Source organism: Cydia fagiglandana, chromosome 7 (assembly GCF_963556715.1).
Source record: "Cydia fagiglandana chromosome 7, ilCydFagi1.1, whole genome shotgun sequence".
NCBI lineage: Eukaryota > Metazoa > Arthropoda > Insecta > Lepidoptera > Tortricidae > Cydia > Cydia fagiglandana.
Window position 1 is genome coordinate 7,838,511 of NC_085938.1, and position 22,738 is coordinate 7,861,248.

The window sequence follows — 22,738 nt, forward strand, 5'->3', positions numbered from 1 at the left end:
TACCTAGTTAGTTACTATTTTACCTCTGTAGATACTACGTAAGTACGTAACTGTACTGTACGTTGTTTGTAAAAAAACATCACATAGGTACATTCTGATAAAACACATAATTGATGATTTAGCCATTAACTCAAATTGTTTGATTTCACTCTAATGTTATTTTCAGTCATAGGCTCATAGCCCAGACAGTTGATCTTAAGCTAAATCAATATACGTATAGTTTAAGATACTATTGTATAATTCACAGGTAGAAATTGTAATAAATCTGAACATTTAATTAGTATTTTCCCGAAAATGAAAAAGGTAAAATACTTATCAAAACCGGATCGTAATGCGGATGTAAGCACACAAATCATAATAATAGGTATTTGTGTTTGTTTGCTTAAACTGACGTAGGGTTAAATATTTAGTCTAGCGCGTCTAGACGGGCTTTTATGTCAGGAAGTTCAAATGAAAGTTTATTTATAATTTAATTGCGAGAAATAACTTCGCGAATAGCGAACCATATTTCAATCAGAAACGGCGGACTTGCCATTCGTTTCAAGTGTAAGTGTTTCCATAGTTGCGTCCCGTTCTGAAGAAAGTAACATAAAACAGTCCATTTTTGCACTGGAAGGTAAATAAAATATGCACATTGAAAAACTATATACCTACAAATTTAATATAAGTACAATAAAGGACGAAAAGGCCCATTCTAAGATATTAGGTATTTCGTGATGATCGTTGTATTTAATGGGTGGCGACATTTAGGCCGGAGCCCCACTGCTGCTGCGCACGCTACATCCACGGCCCACGTTTTAATACAAATCGTGGGCAAGCCCACGAAATTTTGTATGGGAACGTGGGTCGTGTACATAGCGTGCGCAGCAGTGGGGCTCCGGCCTTACCCTCAAGGGCAATATTGGACCAATTCACGGTAGCTAATACCATCACCACCTATATAGGCAAAATATTAAATTATTTAGAGAGATACATAAAACAAAGCCCCCCGCCGCGTGTATGTTTGTGTGTATATATGTTCGCGATTAACTTAAAAACGGTTTTCACATATCAATAGAGTGATTCTTGAGGAAGTAAGTATATATAAATAATTTATTAAGGTTTTGTGTAACCCGGGGAGAAGCCGGGGAGGGTCGCTAGTGTGCTATATTTTCTAGTTTTACGATGGTACCAACTCTAAAAAAATCTATTGTAGAACGTATTTTGTAGAGCACGTTAGAGGGTAAATAGTTGTTTAAACGCTCTTTAATCTAGAATCGATTTAATTGATCATTAGTCTAACCAAAGAGAATAGATAGTATAGAGGGGTCCTGTCATACTACATTTTGTAGTCACTGTAAATTTACTGCCATCTATCGACACACGACTAAAACTCAAAATAAACACGTATAAAATTATCAAAACAGTGAATATATGTATACCTATGGATAAATGATTTTATTATTTTTATATCATTTTGACCCATGTTCATTCACTGATATCTATGTGTTAAAATTGTTAAATGTGAAACGGTGTCGTCACGCCATCTAGCCGAGCATAGGCCAAAGGTGTGTGCGACTGTGCGCCATCTATCCGAGAATCACTTTTTCTTGATTTCCGAGGCACGTTTTTTTCTTAGACTTTTATTCATCTTATACGAAGTTACATATGTCTTTGGTCTAACCTTACAGTCTTTAAATAAAAAGCGAGGCATATTTTTTATGTTAGTTGCAGTTCAACAAGAATTATTTCACGAAAGTTGTATACTTTTCTAATTGAGGTAAAAAATAAGGAGGCAGACATAAAAAGTTAATTGAGTGCCATTATTGAACCTGTAATAAAGTAGGTAAAGCAGGATATCAGTGCAATGCCGTGTAGTTTTATCACATTTATTATATATTCACATATGTATTCTTTTTTTACGAAAACGAACTTATGTACGAAATATCATTTAATATTTACCAGTCGCTTTTCGGTGAAGGAAAACATCGTGAGGAAACCTGCATACATCTGCGAAGAAATTCAAAGGTGTATGTGAAGTCTCCAATCCGCATTGGGCTAGCGTGGGGACTATAGCCCAAGCCCTCTCGCGCTCGAGAGGAGGCCTGTGCCCAGCAGTGGGACGTCTATAGGCTGAGATGATGATGATTCTTTTTTTATGGAAAACTTCCCTAAATGGTTCAAACAATATTAGCACCTTTTTCCAAACTTGTCTACTACCGCGTGCTTTAATACAAAGGATTTAAATATTAAACTGTATTATAATCGGAATAATAAATCCATTTTTCATTGATTTATTCAGTTGTGACAGGTTCTTACACGGTTTAGATTAATGTGTTAATGTCAAAGTACGGCCCTATAAGCTGAATCGATTGGCAGGTACTTTAAGTTTGTACCAAGATACAAGCGGTAGCTCGAATAACATAAACTATAAAATATGTAAAGATTTCTGGTAAAACTATGTACTTATCAAAATGCTTTGGCAAGGTGAGAAAAAAGTGATATGAAGGAAAGAGACTAACACGAATATTTCGGAAAATACCTAGGGCAGCGTAAGATGCGCTAGAAGCTCACAATTATAATTCTCCTACTGATGATGAGTGATTCAGATTATACTGTTCGAATTTTATAGCTGCAGCGTTGACGCGGGCGATGTTGCTGCCTATTAAGTTGGTGAATTGCGTTGATATCGTTGCAGTATTTCCGTGTTATCTACGAGTATCACTCTTTCTATAGAGAACACAGTGCCATCTCCGGAGTCAACGCTGCCGCAGTAGGTAACTCTGTTTTTCACTTCGTTAAACTTCGTTAAGTTCTTGTAAGGTGTTGTAGTACTGTTTAAATAGCGCATGCTAAAGCGTTAAAGAATCATGAAATTTTCGTTTTCCCGTATCTTGTGACTTGATCCACGGGTAAGATGCACGGCCGAGGCCGGCCTTACGTATTAGGCCTGCGTATGCGCGCAGCGTGCGCAATGAGCCCTACTCCACTAGATAATATCAGTACTAACTACTCGCGGCTTGCTTCTACGAGTATGCGAAAGATTCTTGGATTTTCTTTAACTCCATGCAGTAGGACCCGGGTATGTCCTTAAACTACGTCCAAGACCACCGGTGGACGGGCAGCAGCGTCCCTCAAATTCGGTGTACTCGACTGCGATCGCCAACCCGCCTGCCAAGCGTGGCGATTATGGCATTCACCCCCCCATAAGGGGGAGGCCTGTGTTCAGCCGTGGACGTCTTCGGACGGCTGAGATGATGCAGTAGGTACGAGTAGCTGAACTCGCTACAGGGTCTGGAAGTGTTCGTTTGAGGTGGCGTGTGTTTGCTCTGCATGTGATGGCTCCTCTACACGATGGGCCAGCGCCGGCTACTCCAAGAGACGCATTTATGCGTTAGAGGGAGCAAGTGATATTGCTATCTCATTCTACCGCATGGCTGCGTCCCTTGGAGTGGCCGGCGCTGGCCCGTCGTGTAGAGGAGCCATGAATCGATGGAGTCGGCCAGCGCTCCTCCTGCCATTGGCTAACAAAAATGTAATAAAGATTAGGTATTATACTCGTACTAGTCGAAAAGTTTTACTAAGTATTACATATTAGAATTGGATAATTATTACAATCAATAAGTAGCGCTGTTTTAATTTTATTTTAATTTGACAATACATTTAACATTGTTCTCTTTTTAAGGTTTCTGAGAAGATTTTTAATTTTCCATTTATCTGGCTGTATTTGGGTCAATGAGTCATCATTATACTTATCAGCCGATATGGTGATTAGCTATTGATGTTCGGACTGACTACTAGACTATATGAAGGGCTTGGTACTCTTTTTCCATTTGTTTTGTGTAATAGTCTCGTATTGATATGCTCATAAGCTGTTTTAAAATCGGTATATTACTCATTCGTGGCATATTTTACGACCTAAGCTTAAACTAATGTCGAGATAGTACGATGGTCCAGATAAAAACATTGTCATTGTAAATTGATTTTAATGGTTAAACACTTGTTTTTTTTCTCTTTATCGCATGCATAACTGTAATTCCTGGCGTGTTGGCTTTTTCAACGTTGCCTTATCGGTTCCGTGGGAAATGACTACATTGTGCGCGTAAACGGTTTACCGAGACAACGACAATGCCAAGTTAATTTATACAATCCTATATGCCGTGGCAAAATGGTAAGGGTAACATTGTCACAAATAAGCTAAAGATAAACTGTAGCACAGAATAAATAATAGTACTAGGTACAGAAGACTCACTCTCTAACAAAACGCATCTGTCATGATCAGCACAGATATGGCCGCTAGGTGGCGACAGCGCCACGCGCGGCTTATGGCAAACCCCAAAATTGGGGTCGAACGGATGTACTTTTAGCTACCTGTAGCAAAGCGACGAAATCGTGGAGTGAGCCACGCCTGACTGTAGTGCAAACACTGACACATTCATAGCTGTTTTTTATATTTGTTATTAATATTAATTGCCTGGAAAAATTTAATCATATTTTAGATTTATTGTTTCAAAAAATAAATTGTAATTATGGCTTGTTTTAGTTTTAAATGCAATAAACCTAACGCATAATATTTTTATAGAAAAAATGCAACACGTAGTAAATTGATTTATTCTTTCCCTCATATGTTAACACATGACAAGTTCATAGTAACGTCAGCGTGATCAGCACATCCTAAATCTCAAGTCCATTATATTAAGGTCTAAGTTAACTAAACCTATCTGCAAAGACAACTTGTCGAGATTGCGTTTTGTTTTACAGTTATTGGAGTTTTAAGTATTTAACATTAAGGTTGTTAATAGCTTGCCTACAGTGTATTATAAGCTGGTAGCGTTGTAACGGAGCCCCGACCGAGAGAGGTATTTGTGACGCAGGATAAAAAGTGGCAGTGGCCATATTCGTGGTCTAACGATTATTACTTGGACCAATGCGGAGATGCGTCCGTAAACTCGATACGATTTGTTCGGCCTGAGGATAAATGGCGGAGTAACATAGCTGATAATATATCAGAACGAAACCCTCAGTCAGTCAGTCTTGTTTCAGTACTTGCCATAGAAGAGGGTAAACAAGGCCCAGGACGACGACCAGCAACCTGGACACAAACTATTAAAAACGACCTAAAAGCTAGCAATGCAGTACCGGAGACAACCCGCAACCGTGTGATGTGGCGCAGAACTACTAGGAGGGCTGACCCCAGTGAACGCATATATTTAGTATGGAAACCGCCTTTAGGAACATTACCGTTCAAATTCTCGGGCCAAATTAGCACACACACACAATTACGCCTACATTCAAATAGGACGACGCGTTTACAGAGCCTGTAATCAAAGCTGGTAAACAAAATAAGAGTCATCTTTATTACTCTAATGGTACATAGCTAAGTGTAGATGAAATGCATATAATGTCAATAACTACCAATCAGCGACATTAATCCGCTAATAACCTTCTTGCTGTACGTACTGGCCGCTTCGAGTTCGCGGTTCATATTTGATTAGAATATGACTTGGACAGGGATAGGTTTATGCCATACAGTGAAGAACCAGTCAAATAATTCACGTATAATAATTTAATGCAGATTAAAAGATAACTAGTTAAAATGTTGTTATGACATGACAGACTAACTCAACATAAGTAAATATATATCATTGTTGTATAAATGTATTCCGCTATAATAAGTATTTTGTATATTTTATTATCTATCTGTATGGCAGTGCGAAGTCACGTTCAGGTATAGTCTGTCCGTTTTTCTAAGATCAAGTACGCCACAGTAAATGTATGGCGAACTTGATCTTAGAAATCGGACTGGCTATACAGTCTGCAAAATTTACATGGGTACAAGAATCGGGTCAAAAATATTTGAACAGGCGGAGTCACAATAAATCCCCACTTTCAGTTCAGAATATTTTATATGTACAGTGAAACCTGGTTAAGTGGGACCTGGATAAGTGAGAAACCTCTATAGCTGGGACTCATGATGCGGTCCCGACACTTTAGCACTGAATTACCTCTGTTAGTGAGATAAAACGAACCTCTATAACTGGGATTACTTGTTGTGATTTTATAGTCACATTTACCTCTATAACTGAGACAGAGAGTGTATTTTACCTCTTTTACTGAGACTATATTTATAACATTACATTTTCCTAATAGGTTTTTAGAATTTTATTTCAATTACCTCTGTATCTGAGATAACGTCAATCTATGACCTCTCTAACTTGGACTTTATTGATCTATTTCCGTATTCTTACTAACTCTTAGTCTATCCACAAATTCCGCTTTTGCTTAATTGTGTCTAAACGACTTCTTTAGTTACTTTATGTAGTTAAAACTATAGAAACGAAAGCTGATGAAATCTTGACAAGGAACAAGAATAAACCAATTTTCATTTTATAAATTTCTAAGACGCAATGAAGTCCGTATCAAATTTAATTGAAAAAAATCTATCCTTTGGAAAATCATTCAAAATTCAACGAAATATTTAAACAGACTTAAAAAATATTTAGGGACAAGGATTATTTTACCTAAACATTTAAAGATAATTACAAAATATCTTATTAACCACCTCTATAACTGAGATATATCCTCTATTCTCACCTCTATTAATGGGACCCTCTGTAAATGAGACAGAAATTTATTTGTACCTGGCTAACTGGGAACCTGGGTAAGTGGAAAACCTCTTTAAGTGAGACAAATTTGCTCGTCCCTTCAGCTCTCACTTATCCAGGTTTCACTGTATATACCCGGTCAAGCAAGTTTGTCAGTAGAAAAAGGTGCAAAATGAAAATTTTGTATGGGACCACAGCCGTTCGCGCGCTTACATTTTCTAAATTTGCCGCTTTTTTCTGTGTGCATTTGTTAAATTAATTCAGTGAAAGCATGATAGGAAAAATGTATCTACATATAGGAGACCGGGTATGATTATCTCACGGGTTATATCTCATGAATAGAACATATTCTAGATGGTTTACTAACGAATGGCCCAAAAACGTTTCCCAAAGTATCACATCCCAAACTATGTTTCCCAAATTATCATTTCCCAAAAAAATGTTCGGCAAAACAACTTATCGCATATTTTCAGTTAGCAATAGTCTTTTTTGGCAAGTTATTGTTTAGCAAATAATTACTTGGACAAGTTTCATTTTACCAAATATTATTTAGTCAAATGTATCATTAAGCATAACTTACATGTCCCAAAATATTGCATGGCATACAATTGACATAGGTACCAATAGAGAGGAGGCTGCGGAATTTATTTGTCTGGTATTTAGCTGATCATTACATATATGTACATAGTAAAATGTAACGTCAAAAAAAACATTCCTCTAAAATATGTAGTAAATGATCACTAAAATTAAAACTCCATTTTAATATAAAATGATAACCAAATTTGTTACATCTTGCTATTCTATTAAAGCAAATAACACCAAAGTAATAATTGTAACCCAAAAATTGTAAATAACTACCAATTTTTAAACCACATTTTAGTCAAAAAGACATGCAATTTTTTTTACATCTCGTTATTCTATTAAATTAATTAATCCACTTCGATGACCTTTTTCTAGTACACAGTATTTCGTTTCTGTATGGACGGCAGTTCTAACCTAACCCACTTTTCTAATAGCATTTCGATTCTGTGAGGGTCACAGTTCTAACCTAACCCACTTTTCTGATAGTGGTTCCGTTTTGTGAGGATCGCAGTTCAAACCTAACCCAACCCACCCAAATTACGTAGAATTTAACGTACCTATATTAACATAACAAAAATTACTTTAAATAGATATGCTTATTTGTCAAATTTGCGAAGTGACAATTTTGACCAAACATCTTTTTGGAATATAATCATCAACTGAAAAATAATAAATAATTATAATTATAATTTAATTTGTTCAAATACTTCATTGTAATATAATCATCATTCTCTTGTCCTTGTTCCATTCACTTGGGGTCGGCGCAGCATGTCTTTTTGGAATATAATATTAGACAATAAAAAACGTTTGCTAAATAAGTTTTTGTCCTAATAACATTTGACAAAGTAAAATCATGCCAAATGATAATTTGACCAAATAAATTATATGCGAAGTGTAACTTTGCTAAAGGTGTCTTTGGGAAATGAAACTATTGCGATAAGTTTGTTGGGAAGTGAAATTTGGCGAAATGTATTTGGCCCAAACGAAAGTACACCATTCTAGATATCTTGCCAGGCATCCACTCAATTTCATGTCTCTCTAATTGGACGCTTTTTTCCATAGTTCTCTGCGAATAGCATCTTGTGGGAATCTGAATGGAAAGTAATGTAAAATGGCAATACCAAATTTGATTATTAATTTGAAATAACTAGGTAGTTTTTTTATAGCTCCATCTCATGAAATAAAAAAGGAAAATACAAATCTGTAAGAAGGAATTTATTTATAATTATATAGAAAATACCTAAACCAAACACAAGTTAATAAAATAGTCTGCTTCATTTGGCATAACACCATCCCTATTATCCTCGCAATTTAAAAAGTCGTATGTTGTTATGAAAGTCGTATGCAGTTGTTACGTTTTAGCTTAGCACGGTAGTATTGAAAACAAATCGTCATGTTTTTTCCAAATTTTACTGGAGTTATCTGTTTACTACAAGTGAAAAGTGATTCCATTGTCCTTGGTATGAACTAAAATAACTTCTGCACCACTTCACGACACATGAATATATTTTTATTACAAAAACGTTGTTTTTATAAATCAATTTAGCCATTTGTCACTGACTGTCATCTCGGTCGCGTACTGAGATTGCCAATCGAGCAGTTTGTAAGTACCGCCTATCGCGGGGTAGTTTGCGTTGGGTCATAATTGAGCGGACAGAATACTTCCATGTATATCATTTCGCTGGCTGACCCCAAGTAAAATGGGATAAAAGCCAGGACCAAGAAGAGTCAGTCTTGTTTCAGCATACAAGTAAAATTAAAAATGCAAAACCCTGCTGAAATGGCCTCCGCTAAAATCCGCTTTCTGAGCCTTTCGGAGGATATAAACATGAAAAATGCACAATGTTAAAAAATTAAAATAAATATTATGTATTTGGGGATTTTTTTTACTAAATTGTTAGGGAATTAGTAAAAATATTGTTTTTATTCTTATTAACGTGTTTTCCAGGATAGAGTTAGAATTATGGTAACATTCCATTTCTAACCGCAGCTGCGCTACCGGTACTGAACGCGTCGCTGTCATTGTCAATTTCCATAGTAAAATTGACAGTAGTGCAGTTGTCGTTGGAAATGGAATGTTACCCTTACTCACCTTTTTTTCCTTCAAAATTCACCGTATTTACTTCAAAATTATGTTATGGAAAGCTTGTTCCGAAGGTACAATTAAATCATTTAAGTAGGTAGTAATTTTTTAGCAAAAATGTTTAAGTATGTAAGGTAGCAATTACTTTGTGATGATTGATTATGATTCTTATTTACTTTTTGGTTAAGTCTTGTATATTTAAAAAAAAAAACCATACTAATGAATAATCTACTTTGCTAAATATTAATTTTATTCATAAAGACGTCGGTCGCGAGTTTTACCGGGGGGGCGAAAGCGCCGCGAAAGATACGTTGGATGGGGATGGCCAACTTTTGCACCAGATCCGCGGTGGTATTTTAGAATAAAATAATACATTTAGCATAAGCTTATTTATAAGATATATTCAATTATGTTTTTTTTTATGATATAGGAGGCAAACGAGGAGACGGATCACCTGATGGTAAGCGATTACCGCCGCCCACGGACACCCGCAACACCAGAAGGTTTGCAAGCGCGTTGCCGGAATTTAAGATGGGAGTACGCTCTTTCCTTGAAGGTTTGAAGGTCGTATCGGTCCGGAAATACCGCAGGCGACAGTTCATTCCACCCACCACCACACCACCACCATTTCCATTATGATTGTATATCTACAACAAAATCTCAAAAAAGTTTCTCACTCCACGTGCACTGTGGGTATTAGTAAAAACTGTGGCGCTATTGGAAACAATTAATGAAACTGTAGTAATGCACAGGTAATTAGGTAGCTAAATGTAAATATAACCAAAAACTCAATACAAAACGGTGTTTCATTTTTTTTTCTTTATTATTATCCGAAAGGAAGCGACTTGGTGAGTGATATGCGACACGTGATGGAAACTCACTCTCACATTGACATAACCACAGGCCCCTGTTACATTGCAAAATGAGCTTTGAGATGTACCGCGTAAGCTTGATTTTTAATTTGTCCTTTGCACGCAGTCGTACAGTCTGTGAATCCTAAAATAATATTTCAGTTCGAACCACTTCTGAGGTTGCGTAAGAGATATTATAAAAGTTACGGCGTAAGGCGAAATAGGATTTTATAAGACTTTATAAAACGGACTAGAATATACAGGTTGATTTCGGGGTCGTGGAGCAAGAGAGCCAGACATCATACAGAATCCAAAGATGAGCCTAATGATGTTGTTAATTATTGTTTATCACCAATAATGATGATTGTTTTCCAGATGACAAGTAGGAAAAAACATTATTGCATACAATTTGGTGACCCTACTCAATGTGACGTCTTGTCGCTTTCCATACAGCGTATGTCAAAAGTCATGGGGTGACCATAATTACTTAGGATAACATTAATTTTACTTGAAAAATAAGAATAATTAAAGTAATTATCATTTAATCAAATACTACCATATGATAATGTGGATCATTTACAGAGTCAGAAAAAGTGGTTCTGGATCACGACCCAGAAATCACCCTGTATTAGGGGATTGAGACAGGTGAAATTCTATAGGTACAATATAATTCGATTAGCACTTCTACGTAAGACTAGCTAGCAACGGTCCTCACAACCAGGCACATAACTCTAAACTGAGAAGAACTTGGTTATTTTTACAAGCTTTTATTTAGTTTCACCTGATCGTCGTCTGTCTGTAATCAGATCTTGCAAGTTAAATTTGATCCGGTTTCCGATTGAGCTGAAATTTTGCATGCATGTATAAATCGGATGACAATGCAATATTATGGTACCATCGAGTTGATCTGATGATGGAGACAGGAGGTGGCCATAGGAACTTTGTGATGAAACAACGCAACCTAATTGTGTTAGGGGTTTTTAGAATTGTCTCGATGAGTATTAGTTGTCTGTCGTAAGAAAAGTACAGTCAGCGATAAAAGCTTGTACCAAAAATGAAATTTTTGCCAAAAACTTATTAAGGTAAAGGACTCAACGGCTATACCAAATGTTCCATTAATGTCTATTTATTAAATTAATGACATGATCGATATTTAACACTAAGAATGCTAAATTAATCCAGTCACATTTTCCCAGACGATTGAGGATTTCTACATTTGTATGGGTAATCAGTAGGTAATGGCCTAGTATAGCCTTAATTTCCGATCAGTACCCAATCTTCCTATTACGGCGCGGCGCCAGCGATGTGTCCGTCTATCTGTCGCTACGTGAGCAGTATATTATATACTAAACTTATTTATATCAGTTATTTCATTAGATTTGCTAACTTTAACTATTTTATATTTTAGTTGACATTGTAATTAAGGCACCTCGGTTGTTCGGATTCTTTGAGTTTCTGGACTTAGATTTATTCAAAGTTAAAAATTAATCTAAAATTAGTAATGTATACTGGGTGAATAACTTTAAATCACAGCCTACATATGAAATCATTAGGCAGGTATTTGCTATTGACAATAATAACACTCAAGTAGAATGTCGGGAATCGCTTAAAAAGGTACCACAAGGCCTCCCGTGAACCACGGTCGACGTGTTGGCTCCCTGTCACACTTACGTACGAATTTACAAGTGCGACAGAGAGGCAACACGTCAGGTATCATATCGCTCGACATGATTGCCCATTGCCCTCACCCTGACCAGTCTCGTTAATCAACAGTGACATTCAGTATTGGGGTCATCACCAGAGCTTTCTTTAACATAATTTTCGACCGACATTTCACTGACCGCTCCCCTCAATTAATTCTAAATGTCATACGTATCGGACTTTTTGGTCAAAGGCGTTTAAGAGATAAGACTTCAGCGGTTTACTTTAGAGCCTATGTTACGTATAAATATTACACAATTTATGTAACTTATGTACAATTAACGTATTGTCCCTGTAAGCCGAGCAATTTTGTTATGTGTACCTAAGGCTAAGGCTAATGGAAAATCTAGTTTTCCATTTTTGCCATATATTTTATTATGGATATTTCAATGTTGTTTCAATTTTTTTAAACATTTGATCTTGCAATAGAATATGTTCAAGACAATAAAGGGGACTATCAATAATCAGTTTCTAAAAATAGGTTTGTTTTCACTTATATTTGTACTTAGGTAAGTGAAACTGAAAACATAAGTGAAAAAAGTGATATATTATACATATTCACTCATGGAAACGTTGGTTAAGCTATAGTTTTACTGCATTTTTACCCGCTTTCTTTCATCACAGAACACTGCCCTCGACATTTTGCGGCGAATCCATCTGGACGCGTTACGCAATGCGCCCGCGCTGTATCATTAACGTATTCATTAATATCGGGAGCCCTCAATCAACGTGGACGTTAACTCCACCTGTATGCGATCTAAGGCTGCATTTACACCTTTTTGTGAGGGTTCCCGAGAAAAGAAACAGTCTGGGTACTTAAAGTACTTTAAAGCTGTGTAACCTTAATTATATAACTGAAAAACGGCTCGACCGATTTTAATGATTTCTGATTTGTTCGGGTGGTCTGACCCGATTATCACAATAACTACATATTTAAAAAATCACGAATAAAATGGTGAAGAAACATATGCCTTGCTATAGCTGTACTTATTCGTAAACGTCATGGACATCGTTTTCTAGGTTCTCGAAGTGCTGATTTCAAAATATAAGACCATTTTTGAATCTAACATGGCGGACAGAACAGATATTATCGTAAAAGTAGTATTTTGTATCATTTTCTAGGTTATAGAGGTGTAGATTTCGAACAATATGGCATTCATTGTTTGGCGGTATGAAGTTTGCCGGGTCATCTAAAATTTTCAGACAAATTACTGAAGTTGACAGTTTTTTTTAACATCAGGAATTTGTCTGCCAAAACACATATTAAAAGTAAGTATTTAGTAATATTTATCACGATCCAATTAAACGTAAAACTTGGAATACCCCGTTAGCACTGATATAAATGTCAAGCACCTTTTGCACGTCCCTTAAACCCGTTGGTCACAATATAAATAAAGGCAGTACGAAGGAGATTAATTCACCGACTGCGGTAGGGCGTAATCACCAGGCATTAGCGGCCACCCGGACTGAAACGCAGCCTTGTAACAAAACGTACGCGGCTAAAGGAAAAACGCACTAAATGAGTACGTAGCCTGTAGATAGTTACAAGGTTTTTGCTTGGCGTAAGCCGCACTTGCAGATGAGGAAGCCAGAAGTGTGATGATGGCGCTAACGTCTTGACCTGTCTCTGTAAGATAACAAATTGTCCATTTGTTGGCCATAAAAGGTTTTCCGACTTCATAAAAGTATTCATAATGGGAATAAATGAGTGAAGATGTGAATAGAAAAAAAATACTATGCTTTTGCGGTATCGGTACATAAATTGTATTGAGTTTTTAATTGGTGAAAGTGAAAAACTGGACATGTAGATAAATTACAATTAAAAAATCTCCTATTCAAAAAAATGTAACCGAAATTTTAAAAGACAATAGGTAAAAAAAATACAATGCAATAAAACGAAGCATTTCCAAAAATAACTCTTGAGGTAGACTCAAAGAATTTGGTTGGTAGCGAGAAATTCCTAAGGTCGGCTTTTAGTTTCTTAAAAGACCTACAAACTTGACACTAAGTCTGCATGCTTCGCGTGTGATTCACACGTTGGACTGCCATACATAAGTTGTCAATTAGCTAGCCCAAAAAAAATGTCGTCTACTTTTTTTTACGCTTTAAGCACAGCGTCACCGCCGATATTTTAATACAAAATGTGTTAACCTGGATCATCACTACACCTTATATTTAAGTTAAAAAAATATATTTAAGTTATAAAACAAAGGTCTGTTTGTATGTTTGTACGCGATCTCAAAAACTAATGATCGGATTTTAATGCGGTTTTCACCTATCAATAGCGTGATTCTTGAGGAAGACACAATTGTACTTGTGTACAATTTGTTAACCCCGTTAACCCATGCGAAGCCGGGGCGGATCGCTAGTGTAAACTAATTCGTTGATTCACTTGCGAGGTGTTTTGAAGAGTGAGGTAAATCAGCCAGACAGACAGATGCCGCAGACAACCCGTCTATTTGTAAATGACGGGAATACCTAGACGACATTATGTGACAGATTAAAGTTTAATATAAAATATTCGCTCGCTTGCGACGTTTTTATGTATACAAACCGAATTAGCAATGTATTTTCGGACTTCGAGTTTGTAGGAGTTATTTTTCGTCCGTAAGCTTATAAATACGAATAAAAATATTTTTTTCTGCTATGCTGTTCTTAGTATAAATGCTGTTTTTACAAATTGAAGATTATCTGAACTAGCTTTTAATAGTTAAAAAACGATTTTCACAATATTTTGACTTTACATTTTGCAAAATATATGAGTTATGAAACTATTGTACTCGTAATTCCAAAAAACATTGGAATTGTTACTAACCAGGGTTCCGTTCCAAAGGATGTCAAATATTTCTAAGGTTTCTACTGTCTGTCTAAGTGTCTACTTTCATGAAATGTATGAAATGATACATCATCATTATCATTACGAGGAAATACTGTGACACTGTCCACTCTCGCGCAGGGAGTAACGCTCGGGTCGGATATACGCGTTAGTCGCAAGGCCACGGTTCGAATCCCGTCATTGTCATCGATCAATACCCGATATGGCGCCCATTACTGTATGGGGACTCTAACAGCGGGGCTGACCGCGCATGTAAGCGAAACTCGATTATAAATATAATAAATCATTATAACTATCGTTTTTATTGGAATTGATAAACGACGACCCGGAAGAGAAACCTATCGTTAGAAGATGTCTCATTTTATGAAGTTTACAATTGCTGTATTTTGTTTTTGATCGAGTCATAATAATTTTGAAATCTGGTCATATCGTGTAAAAACTAGTGAAACCTACATAGATATGTAGAGTCAGACCATGGATAGTCTGCAGCGGATTTGATAGCCCACGCAGTGAAAGTGTTATTTTAAACTTCAAACTTCTATGAAATTATGACGTAAAAATGACACTTGCACTACGTGGGCCATCAAATCCGCTGCAGACTTTTTTTGGTCCGACTCTATGTATTTACTTAGTTGCTTCCGATTTGATTTCACTATGAACCGCTGTAAATGCGAATCGACCTTTATACTATTACAATAGTTAAATGCAAAAGATTACTGATATGATAAGGTATGTATTCATTTTACGGTTGATGGAGACACCATGTTATGTATGACCATAACGAGATGCAATTAATTATGTACAGTTTGACCTAATCATAATATATATGCAGATAAATGGTAAAGTGATCATGTAGTTGGGTAAAGTTGTAATGGTCGAAAATAAAGAGTGATTCAAATTAAGTCCGATTTAAATACTTTGAGGATCGTTGAACTTGGTGGTTGTTGAAATACCTAAAGGAAATTTAGCGTGATAGATACTTACGAGTATATACCATAGTAAATACATACATGATTGTTTTGTTACCAATCGTAAAAAAACTTATTTAATGGCGTAATTATTATACTACCTGAATTAGTCATGTAAAAAAAATCCTACATGTAGGTACACAATACACAACTACGTCAGAAAGAAATGAATTTAAACAGATACCTACACCAGAAACGCCATTCAAAACCACTGAGGACCCAAAATTTTCACACAGAAAGTGTTTGAGGAAGTATGGGCCTATACGATATGATCATATCGTAAAGAAAATTTGTATATATTGTCAGAAACAGTTAAGTAATATGATTATAAAAAACTTTACTCGGTTTTTGAGATAAACTTTCAGTATAACCTGAGTACCTATATTTTACTACTATATTTATGTACCTACGCACATATATGTATTGTTATATATTTATTTGTGGTGATTTCTTTTTCCCTGTTCTTGTTCTCCATTTATTTTTGCAACCCTTATGTATGTATTTCTTCCTTACGGTAATTACTATTACCTGAAGGTCGACTGGAAGAGGTCGCTTTTTAGCGATAAGACCGCCTGCTGTTTCTAAGTTTTTTTATGTAAATTTGCTGTATTGAACCACGATTTCATTGTGCACAATAAAGATTATTATTATTATAATTTACTTGAAATTATCATTGCCAGTTGCAATACTGAAAACATAACGTGTTCCTCATTTGATATTTTGTCATTCGTTTTTTGGGTGAAGGAAAACATCGTGAGGGAACCGGACTAATCCCAATAAGACCTAGTTTCCCCTCTGGGTTGGAAGGTCAGATGGCAGTCGCTTTCGTAAAAACTAGTGCCTACGTCAAATCATGGGATTAGTTGTCAAGCGGACCCCAGGCTCCCATGAGCCGTGGCAAAATGGCGGGATAACGCGAGGAAGAAGAAGAGCGATTCTGTCTATTCTCTTACGGATAAACCTGACCGCGTAGCCAACCTGCCAATCGCTAACGCTCCGTAGCGATCGAAACGCAACTGTCACTGTCGCACTTATACAGAAGAGTGACAGAGAGACATTAAGCTTTTCGTTGTCGAAGCGATAGCGATTGTAACCTTGGCTAGCGGCCCTGTAGAGTTATTCTGTGTATTATCACCTTTCTCATAAGTGCATTTACACGTCTGTGCCTCCGTTTTTTTTATAAATAACTAAAATAAAACTCTAACCATATTACGTATGTTAATATTTAATAGGACAGTAAAGCCAGCGGAGCGTTGAAAGTATAATGGACGCCTGCCGGGGCGTAACGGCAGTTCAAAAATTAAAAGATCTTACTGTAATTGGATGAGTATTTAAACAATTAAAAGTACTATGTAAGTAAATAATAACTTAAAAAAATTATAACATCCCGCAAAAATGCATGGACACTTATGAATGGATTCCATTCATAATGTGTCCATGCACTTTTGTCGTTCGCTGTACCTACAGAGGTAGACACTTGTTGCCTTAGCTGGTCAGTCATTTCAAAACTATAGCTTCAGCCTATATTTCGGGAACTTATGGCTAAGGCTGACGGGTAAGAGATTTATTATTTCACCTTAAATAGTGAAGATGCAAGCAATTATTGAAAACTTGCCTGGTAACTTTTAAATAATCTGTAGAGGCACCCGGCGTGTTGGTGAATTAGTAATAAAATTAAGCTGACAGCGACGATACAATAAACGCTAATCAAATTATAACACATAATAAAATACGTGTGAAGTGTATGATCGATAATTTACAACAGCTATACGTATTATATCTATTGAGTAATAAAGCAAAACAAATCATTTATTGATAAATCGCACCTTGAATTAATTATGGTGTCGGTCGTTCACCTTTCCGCAATACAAATTTAACTGGTGAACAAAACTAGAATACATACAATGAGGGTTTCCGCGATCGAATTTTTCACTAGATGGCGAATTTTCCACTGTCATAATCCACCAATCATGTTTAACCATGTTTTTTTATTTGTGGATTTTGACAGCAGCTGTCAAAAAAAGATCTCTCGTTACGGTGCTGCCATCTAGTGAAAATCTCGATCGCGGAAACCCTCATTACTAAACTCAATTTATCTGTATTTTAGGAAGTAGTGACTTGGGTATTATATAGAGAACGAAATATAATTTGTGCCGATCACTCAAACGACTTCGCGAATCTGTGCAAATTACATTTCGTCACTCGTCACCCTATTACCCCGGCCACACACTCGACGACTGGCATGGGAAGTAGCGAGGGAAGTAGGCAGAAACGACGATTAACTTATCTTTAATTATTTAGCTTTTATTAATGATTGTAGACTGAGAACTTACTGAAGTAATCCATAGTGACACTGATGTGAACCAAGAGGGAGACGATGGTCTTGGTCAGTGAGTCGACAGTTTGACAGTCTCCCTATTGACATTTTGTCATCATTATATACTATATATACCTACTTTATTCACGGTTTAATGACATTATGACTCAAGTACGATGGCGCCACCAACAGCAACCATAAGTTTATGGGTCAAACAGATCACTGTGTTACGTTCTTTCCTGTGGACATACACAAAGTTAAGGGCTATAAAGATTAATTTTCTTATTGAACCCTTATCCACGTAAAAAGGTCCTCCTTTTATTTACAGAACTATGATAAAATCATTACTTACATGCCCACAAGCTGTTAACTATTGCCCACAGGAGAGAAAACTAGCGTGTTCGCGCGAACTGTACATTTTTCTCCCCTGTGGGCAATAGTTAACAGCTTGTGGGCATGTAAGTAATGATTTAATCATAGTTCTGTAAATAAAAGGAGGACCTTTTTACGTGGGTTAGGGTTAAATAAGAAAATTAACCTTTATAGCCCTTAACTTTGTGTATGTCCACAGGAAAGAACGTAACACAGTGATCTGTTTGACCCTTATAGCATTGTAATCAAAATAGGCATCTGTGACAATTATGATGTAATCACCAATTGTTCGAATAACCGTAGGTATTATTTACGATTAGTATGGAATGCGTGTTTTATTTTATCATAAACATAAATTACAGATAATTCGGATGTATGTAGATTGATTAATGACGTTTTCACTAAACAGTTTTAGGTACTAGAATAATTTTGCAACTAAGTGATGAATTCGTGGTCACTCCAGTATCATAAACTCTATCTAGGTAGGTATAGCTACTAAGTTATTGGGCGAATATATACGTTTTTTCTTATTTTTTGATGTTAAACCGATCATCACCCTGTAATCTGTATGAGGAGTCGGAAAAGTTTTAAGAAAACAGTCATCCGCAGTAGCTATCACCATTTTTCGGAATCGCAAAGGGCCACAAAGCTTCATATTATCCTACAGAATTTGCAAAAATCAAGTAAGTATTTATTTATCTTAACAACAAATAACCACTTGGGTATATCCATTCAAAATTTCATAACAAACAACTAGCCATTGTATTAAATGTATTCTTTGTTTTTGTTAAAACTTGATCATCAACGAATATCAATTAGTGACCTCATTTCTTTGAAACCCAGATATCAAAAAAATAAGAAGAAAGCAAAACAAAGAGTAGACAGATGATATCCAGAGATATAAACAGACCGTGTAAACATACCTACAGGCGCCTGCTCAGAGCCAGCATCTTTACACGAGTACATCTCGAATAATATGGAGTACGAAGCACTCGAGATTGTCTTGAAAGCTATGATGATGTGTATAATTGAATCTACTTTATCACTGGTACTTGAAAATTAAAATGTTAGGATTGAAAGTGACATCACATTGTACCCAAAATATTCTGGAACTCGAACGAAGAGAGAGCGCCAATAGCTCGAGGGTGAAATGGGTGCTTTCATCTGAGTTGAGTCTGAGTGAGAGAAAGCACAACTTTTCGTTTTTACTAATTTTATAAACATGGAAGTATGTAGTATGCTTTCTTGTAAGTACCTTTTATTGAGCACTGAAAGTACTTATAAAATAAAAGAATTGACATCAGGGAATTAACTTCTACTATGTTGGCTACGGAACTTTTAACAAGTTCAAATCATATTCAAATTAAGAGCCAGTTACCAAGCGTTGAAAATACTCGAACCGAAATCGCAAATATCATTGTTTAGGTTTCTCTCACATCAATCAGTGAAAGTGATAATCCCGGAAAGATAGCAAAAAACTGCTTTTAGCAATTAATAGTTTGTTATCTTTGGCTGAAAAACTATTTAACATCACGAAAATTCTAGTTCCTTCTTTTCTGTTGCCATGATGTCTTTCAAAATAGATATGAATACACGTAAAAATAAGCATAATAGATAATTATACATAGGTACATATTTTCCTTAATGCAAGTGATAATTTTTTCAATGTGTTGGACGTTATAAGCATTTGCTGTTCAGATATTTTGACACCGGGTGGCCCAACTTTTTACCACAACTTGTGTGAAAATCCGAAGGAGCTGAAATTTGGGTGACAATGTAGTATTATGGTACTATGGCGTTGATCTGATAATAGAGTTAGAAGTCGAGTAGGGTAGGGAGGTGCTAGAAACTGTTCAACAATGTTACCATATTGAGTTTAGGCCCATCAAAATCGCCTCGATGAATAAGTTTTTGATTGTGTAATGTGTAAAGTAGTCGGAAATGTCGGAATTGATTAGGTAATATCGAAAATGAGAAATTTGGCATACCTAATATTGAGGCTTCTGCCACCTTCCTAGTTTCTTTGTCAAATGAAGGATGACAAAGCATCAGTAGTGAAGTTTGTCAGCTCAATGACACCGGGTGACCCGCACCTCAATGAAATGACGTCACGCTACGCTCTAGTTGCGACCTGTCCGATCACGTCTTGTGAATTGTCTCTATTGTCTGATTGATGTTTCAGGGTCTTAAATTAAACCAATTTCGGCTACTACTTACATCTACCTAATTGGCACTTATTCATGGAAAGGAAGACCCTGTCGTCAGAGTTTCGTCAATTTTAATTAATTAATGATCATAAACTTTGAGTTGCACTCTTTGCCCTCGATGCATGGAGTACTTTTGTAAATAAATTTGAAATTAAAATTTGCGGACTTAAAAGCGACTGCAAAAGCGTTTGAAAATTGGAGATTATTTTGCCTAAGTATAAAAAAGAGCATCATTAATTATCACCATTACAAACAAAATTTTTGTTTTTTATTCAAACGAGTTCAAGAATATTTTTAATATGAAAATAGTTTGCTAAACTTTCTTATTTAATGAATGACGTACTCGGAAATCTAAACTAGAGAATACGTTTGAAGTGAGTGTTATCTTTGAATATAGCGTGCTTTGTTTTCTTATCCAAGCGTGGTCAAGAAGGGTGCATAAATAAGGGCACAGCCTCGTAGACTAAAATGGACTCGTAATGGCCACTTGTTCCACGATACACCTGCCATAGGACGCGGTAAAGGGACCTGTGCGTGGACCTTGCCCTTTATGGTTTTAAAGATAACATCTTAATATCTAATGGTAAAATACTTTATTCAGATGATGTTACAAGAGTACCTAGATGATAGATAAATATGACATCTTCAATTTGTAGCTGGTGCAGGATTATACATAGAAGTCGCGATGAATTTGGATATGTGTCTCCAATATCTTCATGCTATAGATCAGCATCCATACAAATTAATTTATTAGATACACTTGGTTAAAGTGGTTAAGCAGGGTAATCTGTAAAATTTGTAAGGTAAATCTTGGCTAATAGAACAGAAAACAACCTGCTAGTAATGTAGTCCAACTAAGAGTCTACGTACCTATATTCCAGACATGCTAAGATGGTTTACTGGAAAATGTTTACTTGATTGGAATATATGCGTGTCTGGTCGAGAACTGAGTGTTTTACCCTACTTGTTTAAGGTAAGTATTTAAAATAAACGTAAGATTATCGTATATCGCGGTACCTCTTTGATATAGTTAGAATAGTTCAAAACATAGAACTAGAACATATGTTCAGAATCTCTAGTGACGTGACCGGCTTAAATCTTGTTAAATATGAGTTCACATGGAGATCGGAAGTTGAGGAAAAATCTTATGCAATGAGAGCATACAGGGTGTCCAGTGATACGTACGTGCTATCAGGGGAACACCTGAATTAGTGTTGACAACGAAAGTTATTACAAATGTGTTCCTAAGCACTTACCGAGGTAGGAAATAAGACACCCTGTACGCACGCTTCCATCACCATGTGGGCGGCTTGCCACCGCCAGGCACTATACTACACTAGCACTCACTGTATCCCGGCTTGTAGACTGCTCTGATCCTCCGCAGCAGTTTCCCAGTCCTCTTCAGCGGCGGGCCTAGCGCCACAGCCTGGTGTCCGTGTCTTTCGGCAAAGACTATGTAGTTTCTTCTATTTTTCAAAGGGACTTCGAACCGCCCCGTGCACTCGCGAGGGTCCTGAGGTGGGAGTTTCAGTCGTAAGATAGAATCCTCCCGTGGCCAGTGTCCTTGCTGCCTGAGCACGCGCTTGATCTGGATGGTCGCTGCGTCTTTGGACAAGGACTGGATGCGAGCCTCAAAGGCCGCGGGCGCACGGTAGGCCCGCCAGGCGACGTCGGCGCGCTCGCAGTAGAGGCGTCTTGGCGCGGCTAGGGCGCTAGCGGCGAGGCAGAGGAGGGCCCAGTACGCCGCGCGAGCGCAATTCATCGCGCCATCGCCGCAACTCGTCCACTGGACGCGTGTGTGCCTCTCGGCGGGCGGCTCGCGACTGCGGCTGAATCACTCGCTCCGCCTACACCGAAATAGTCTGAGATACGGTTCGCACGCGACGCACACTTATCGGAGATATGCCTCGTAATTAGTAGGTAAAGTGTCGATAGCGATTGACGCCTCAGGGGAGGTGCTTATAGTTTATCCCCAGTTTACAATATGGACCACAACTTTTAATTATGTCACTGTTTGTAGGTATGCATAAATCCTCTGTTGTGATTAAAGTTTTGCGAAAGTATGTATCTTGTACACAGTTGAAGAAAAAAGACTTAAAATCTCTATAAATATCTTGATATGTATAGAGAAAAGTCAACGTATGAGGTAAATTCAGGATCATCTTGCCTACATAATAAAATAAAAATGATATAGCACATTGTTCTTCTATGTTATTATAAGTACCAAAATGAAATTC

The 22,738-nt window shown here is 36.8% G+C and overlaps 1 protein-coding gene across 2 annotated transcripts in view; it reads right to left on the minus strand.

Annotated features, from left to right (window-relative positions):
• The window catches only part of LOC134665851 (protein vein), an 84,287-nt gene extending 61,951 nt beyond the window's left edge, over nucleotides 1-22,336 (minus strand). Inside the window, exon 1 of one of the 2 annotated variants that reach the window (XM_063522883.1) lies at nucleotides 21,849-22,336. In XM_063522883.1, coding sequence (XP_063378953.1) covers nucleotides 21,849-22,263 — 415 coding nt within the window. In that variant the 5' untranslated portion in view covers nucleotides 22,264-22,336. The remainder of the gene's footprint in view (nucleotides 1-21,848) is intronic. The other variant, XM_063522882.1, reaches the window with a different exon arrangement.
• Nucleotides 22,337-22,738: the final 402 nt, after the last annotated feature.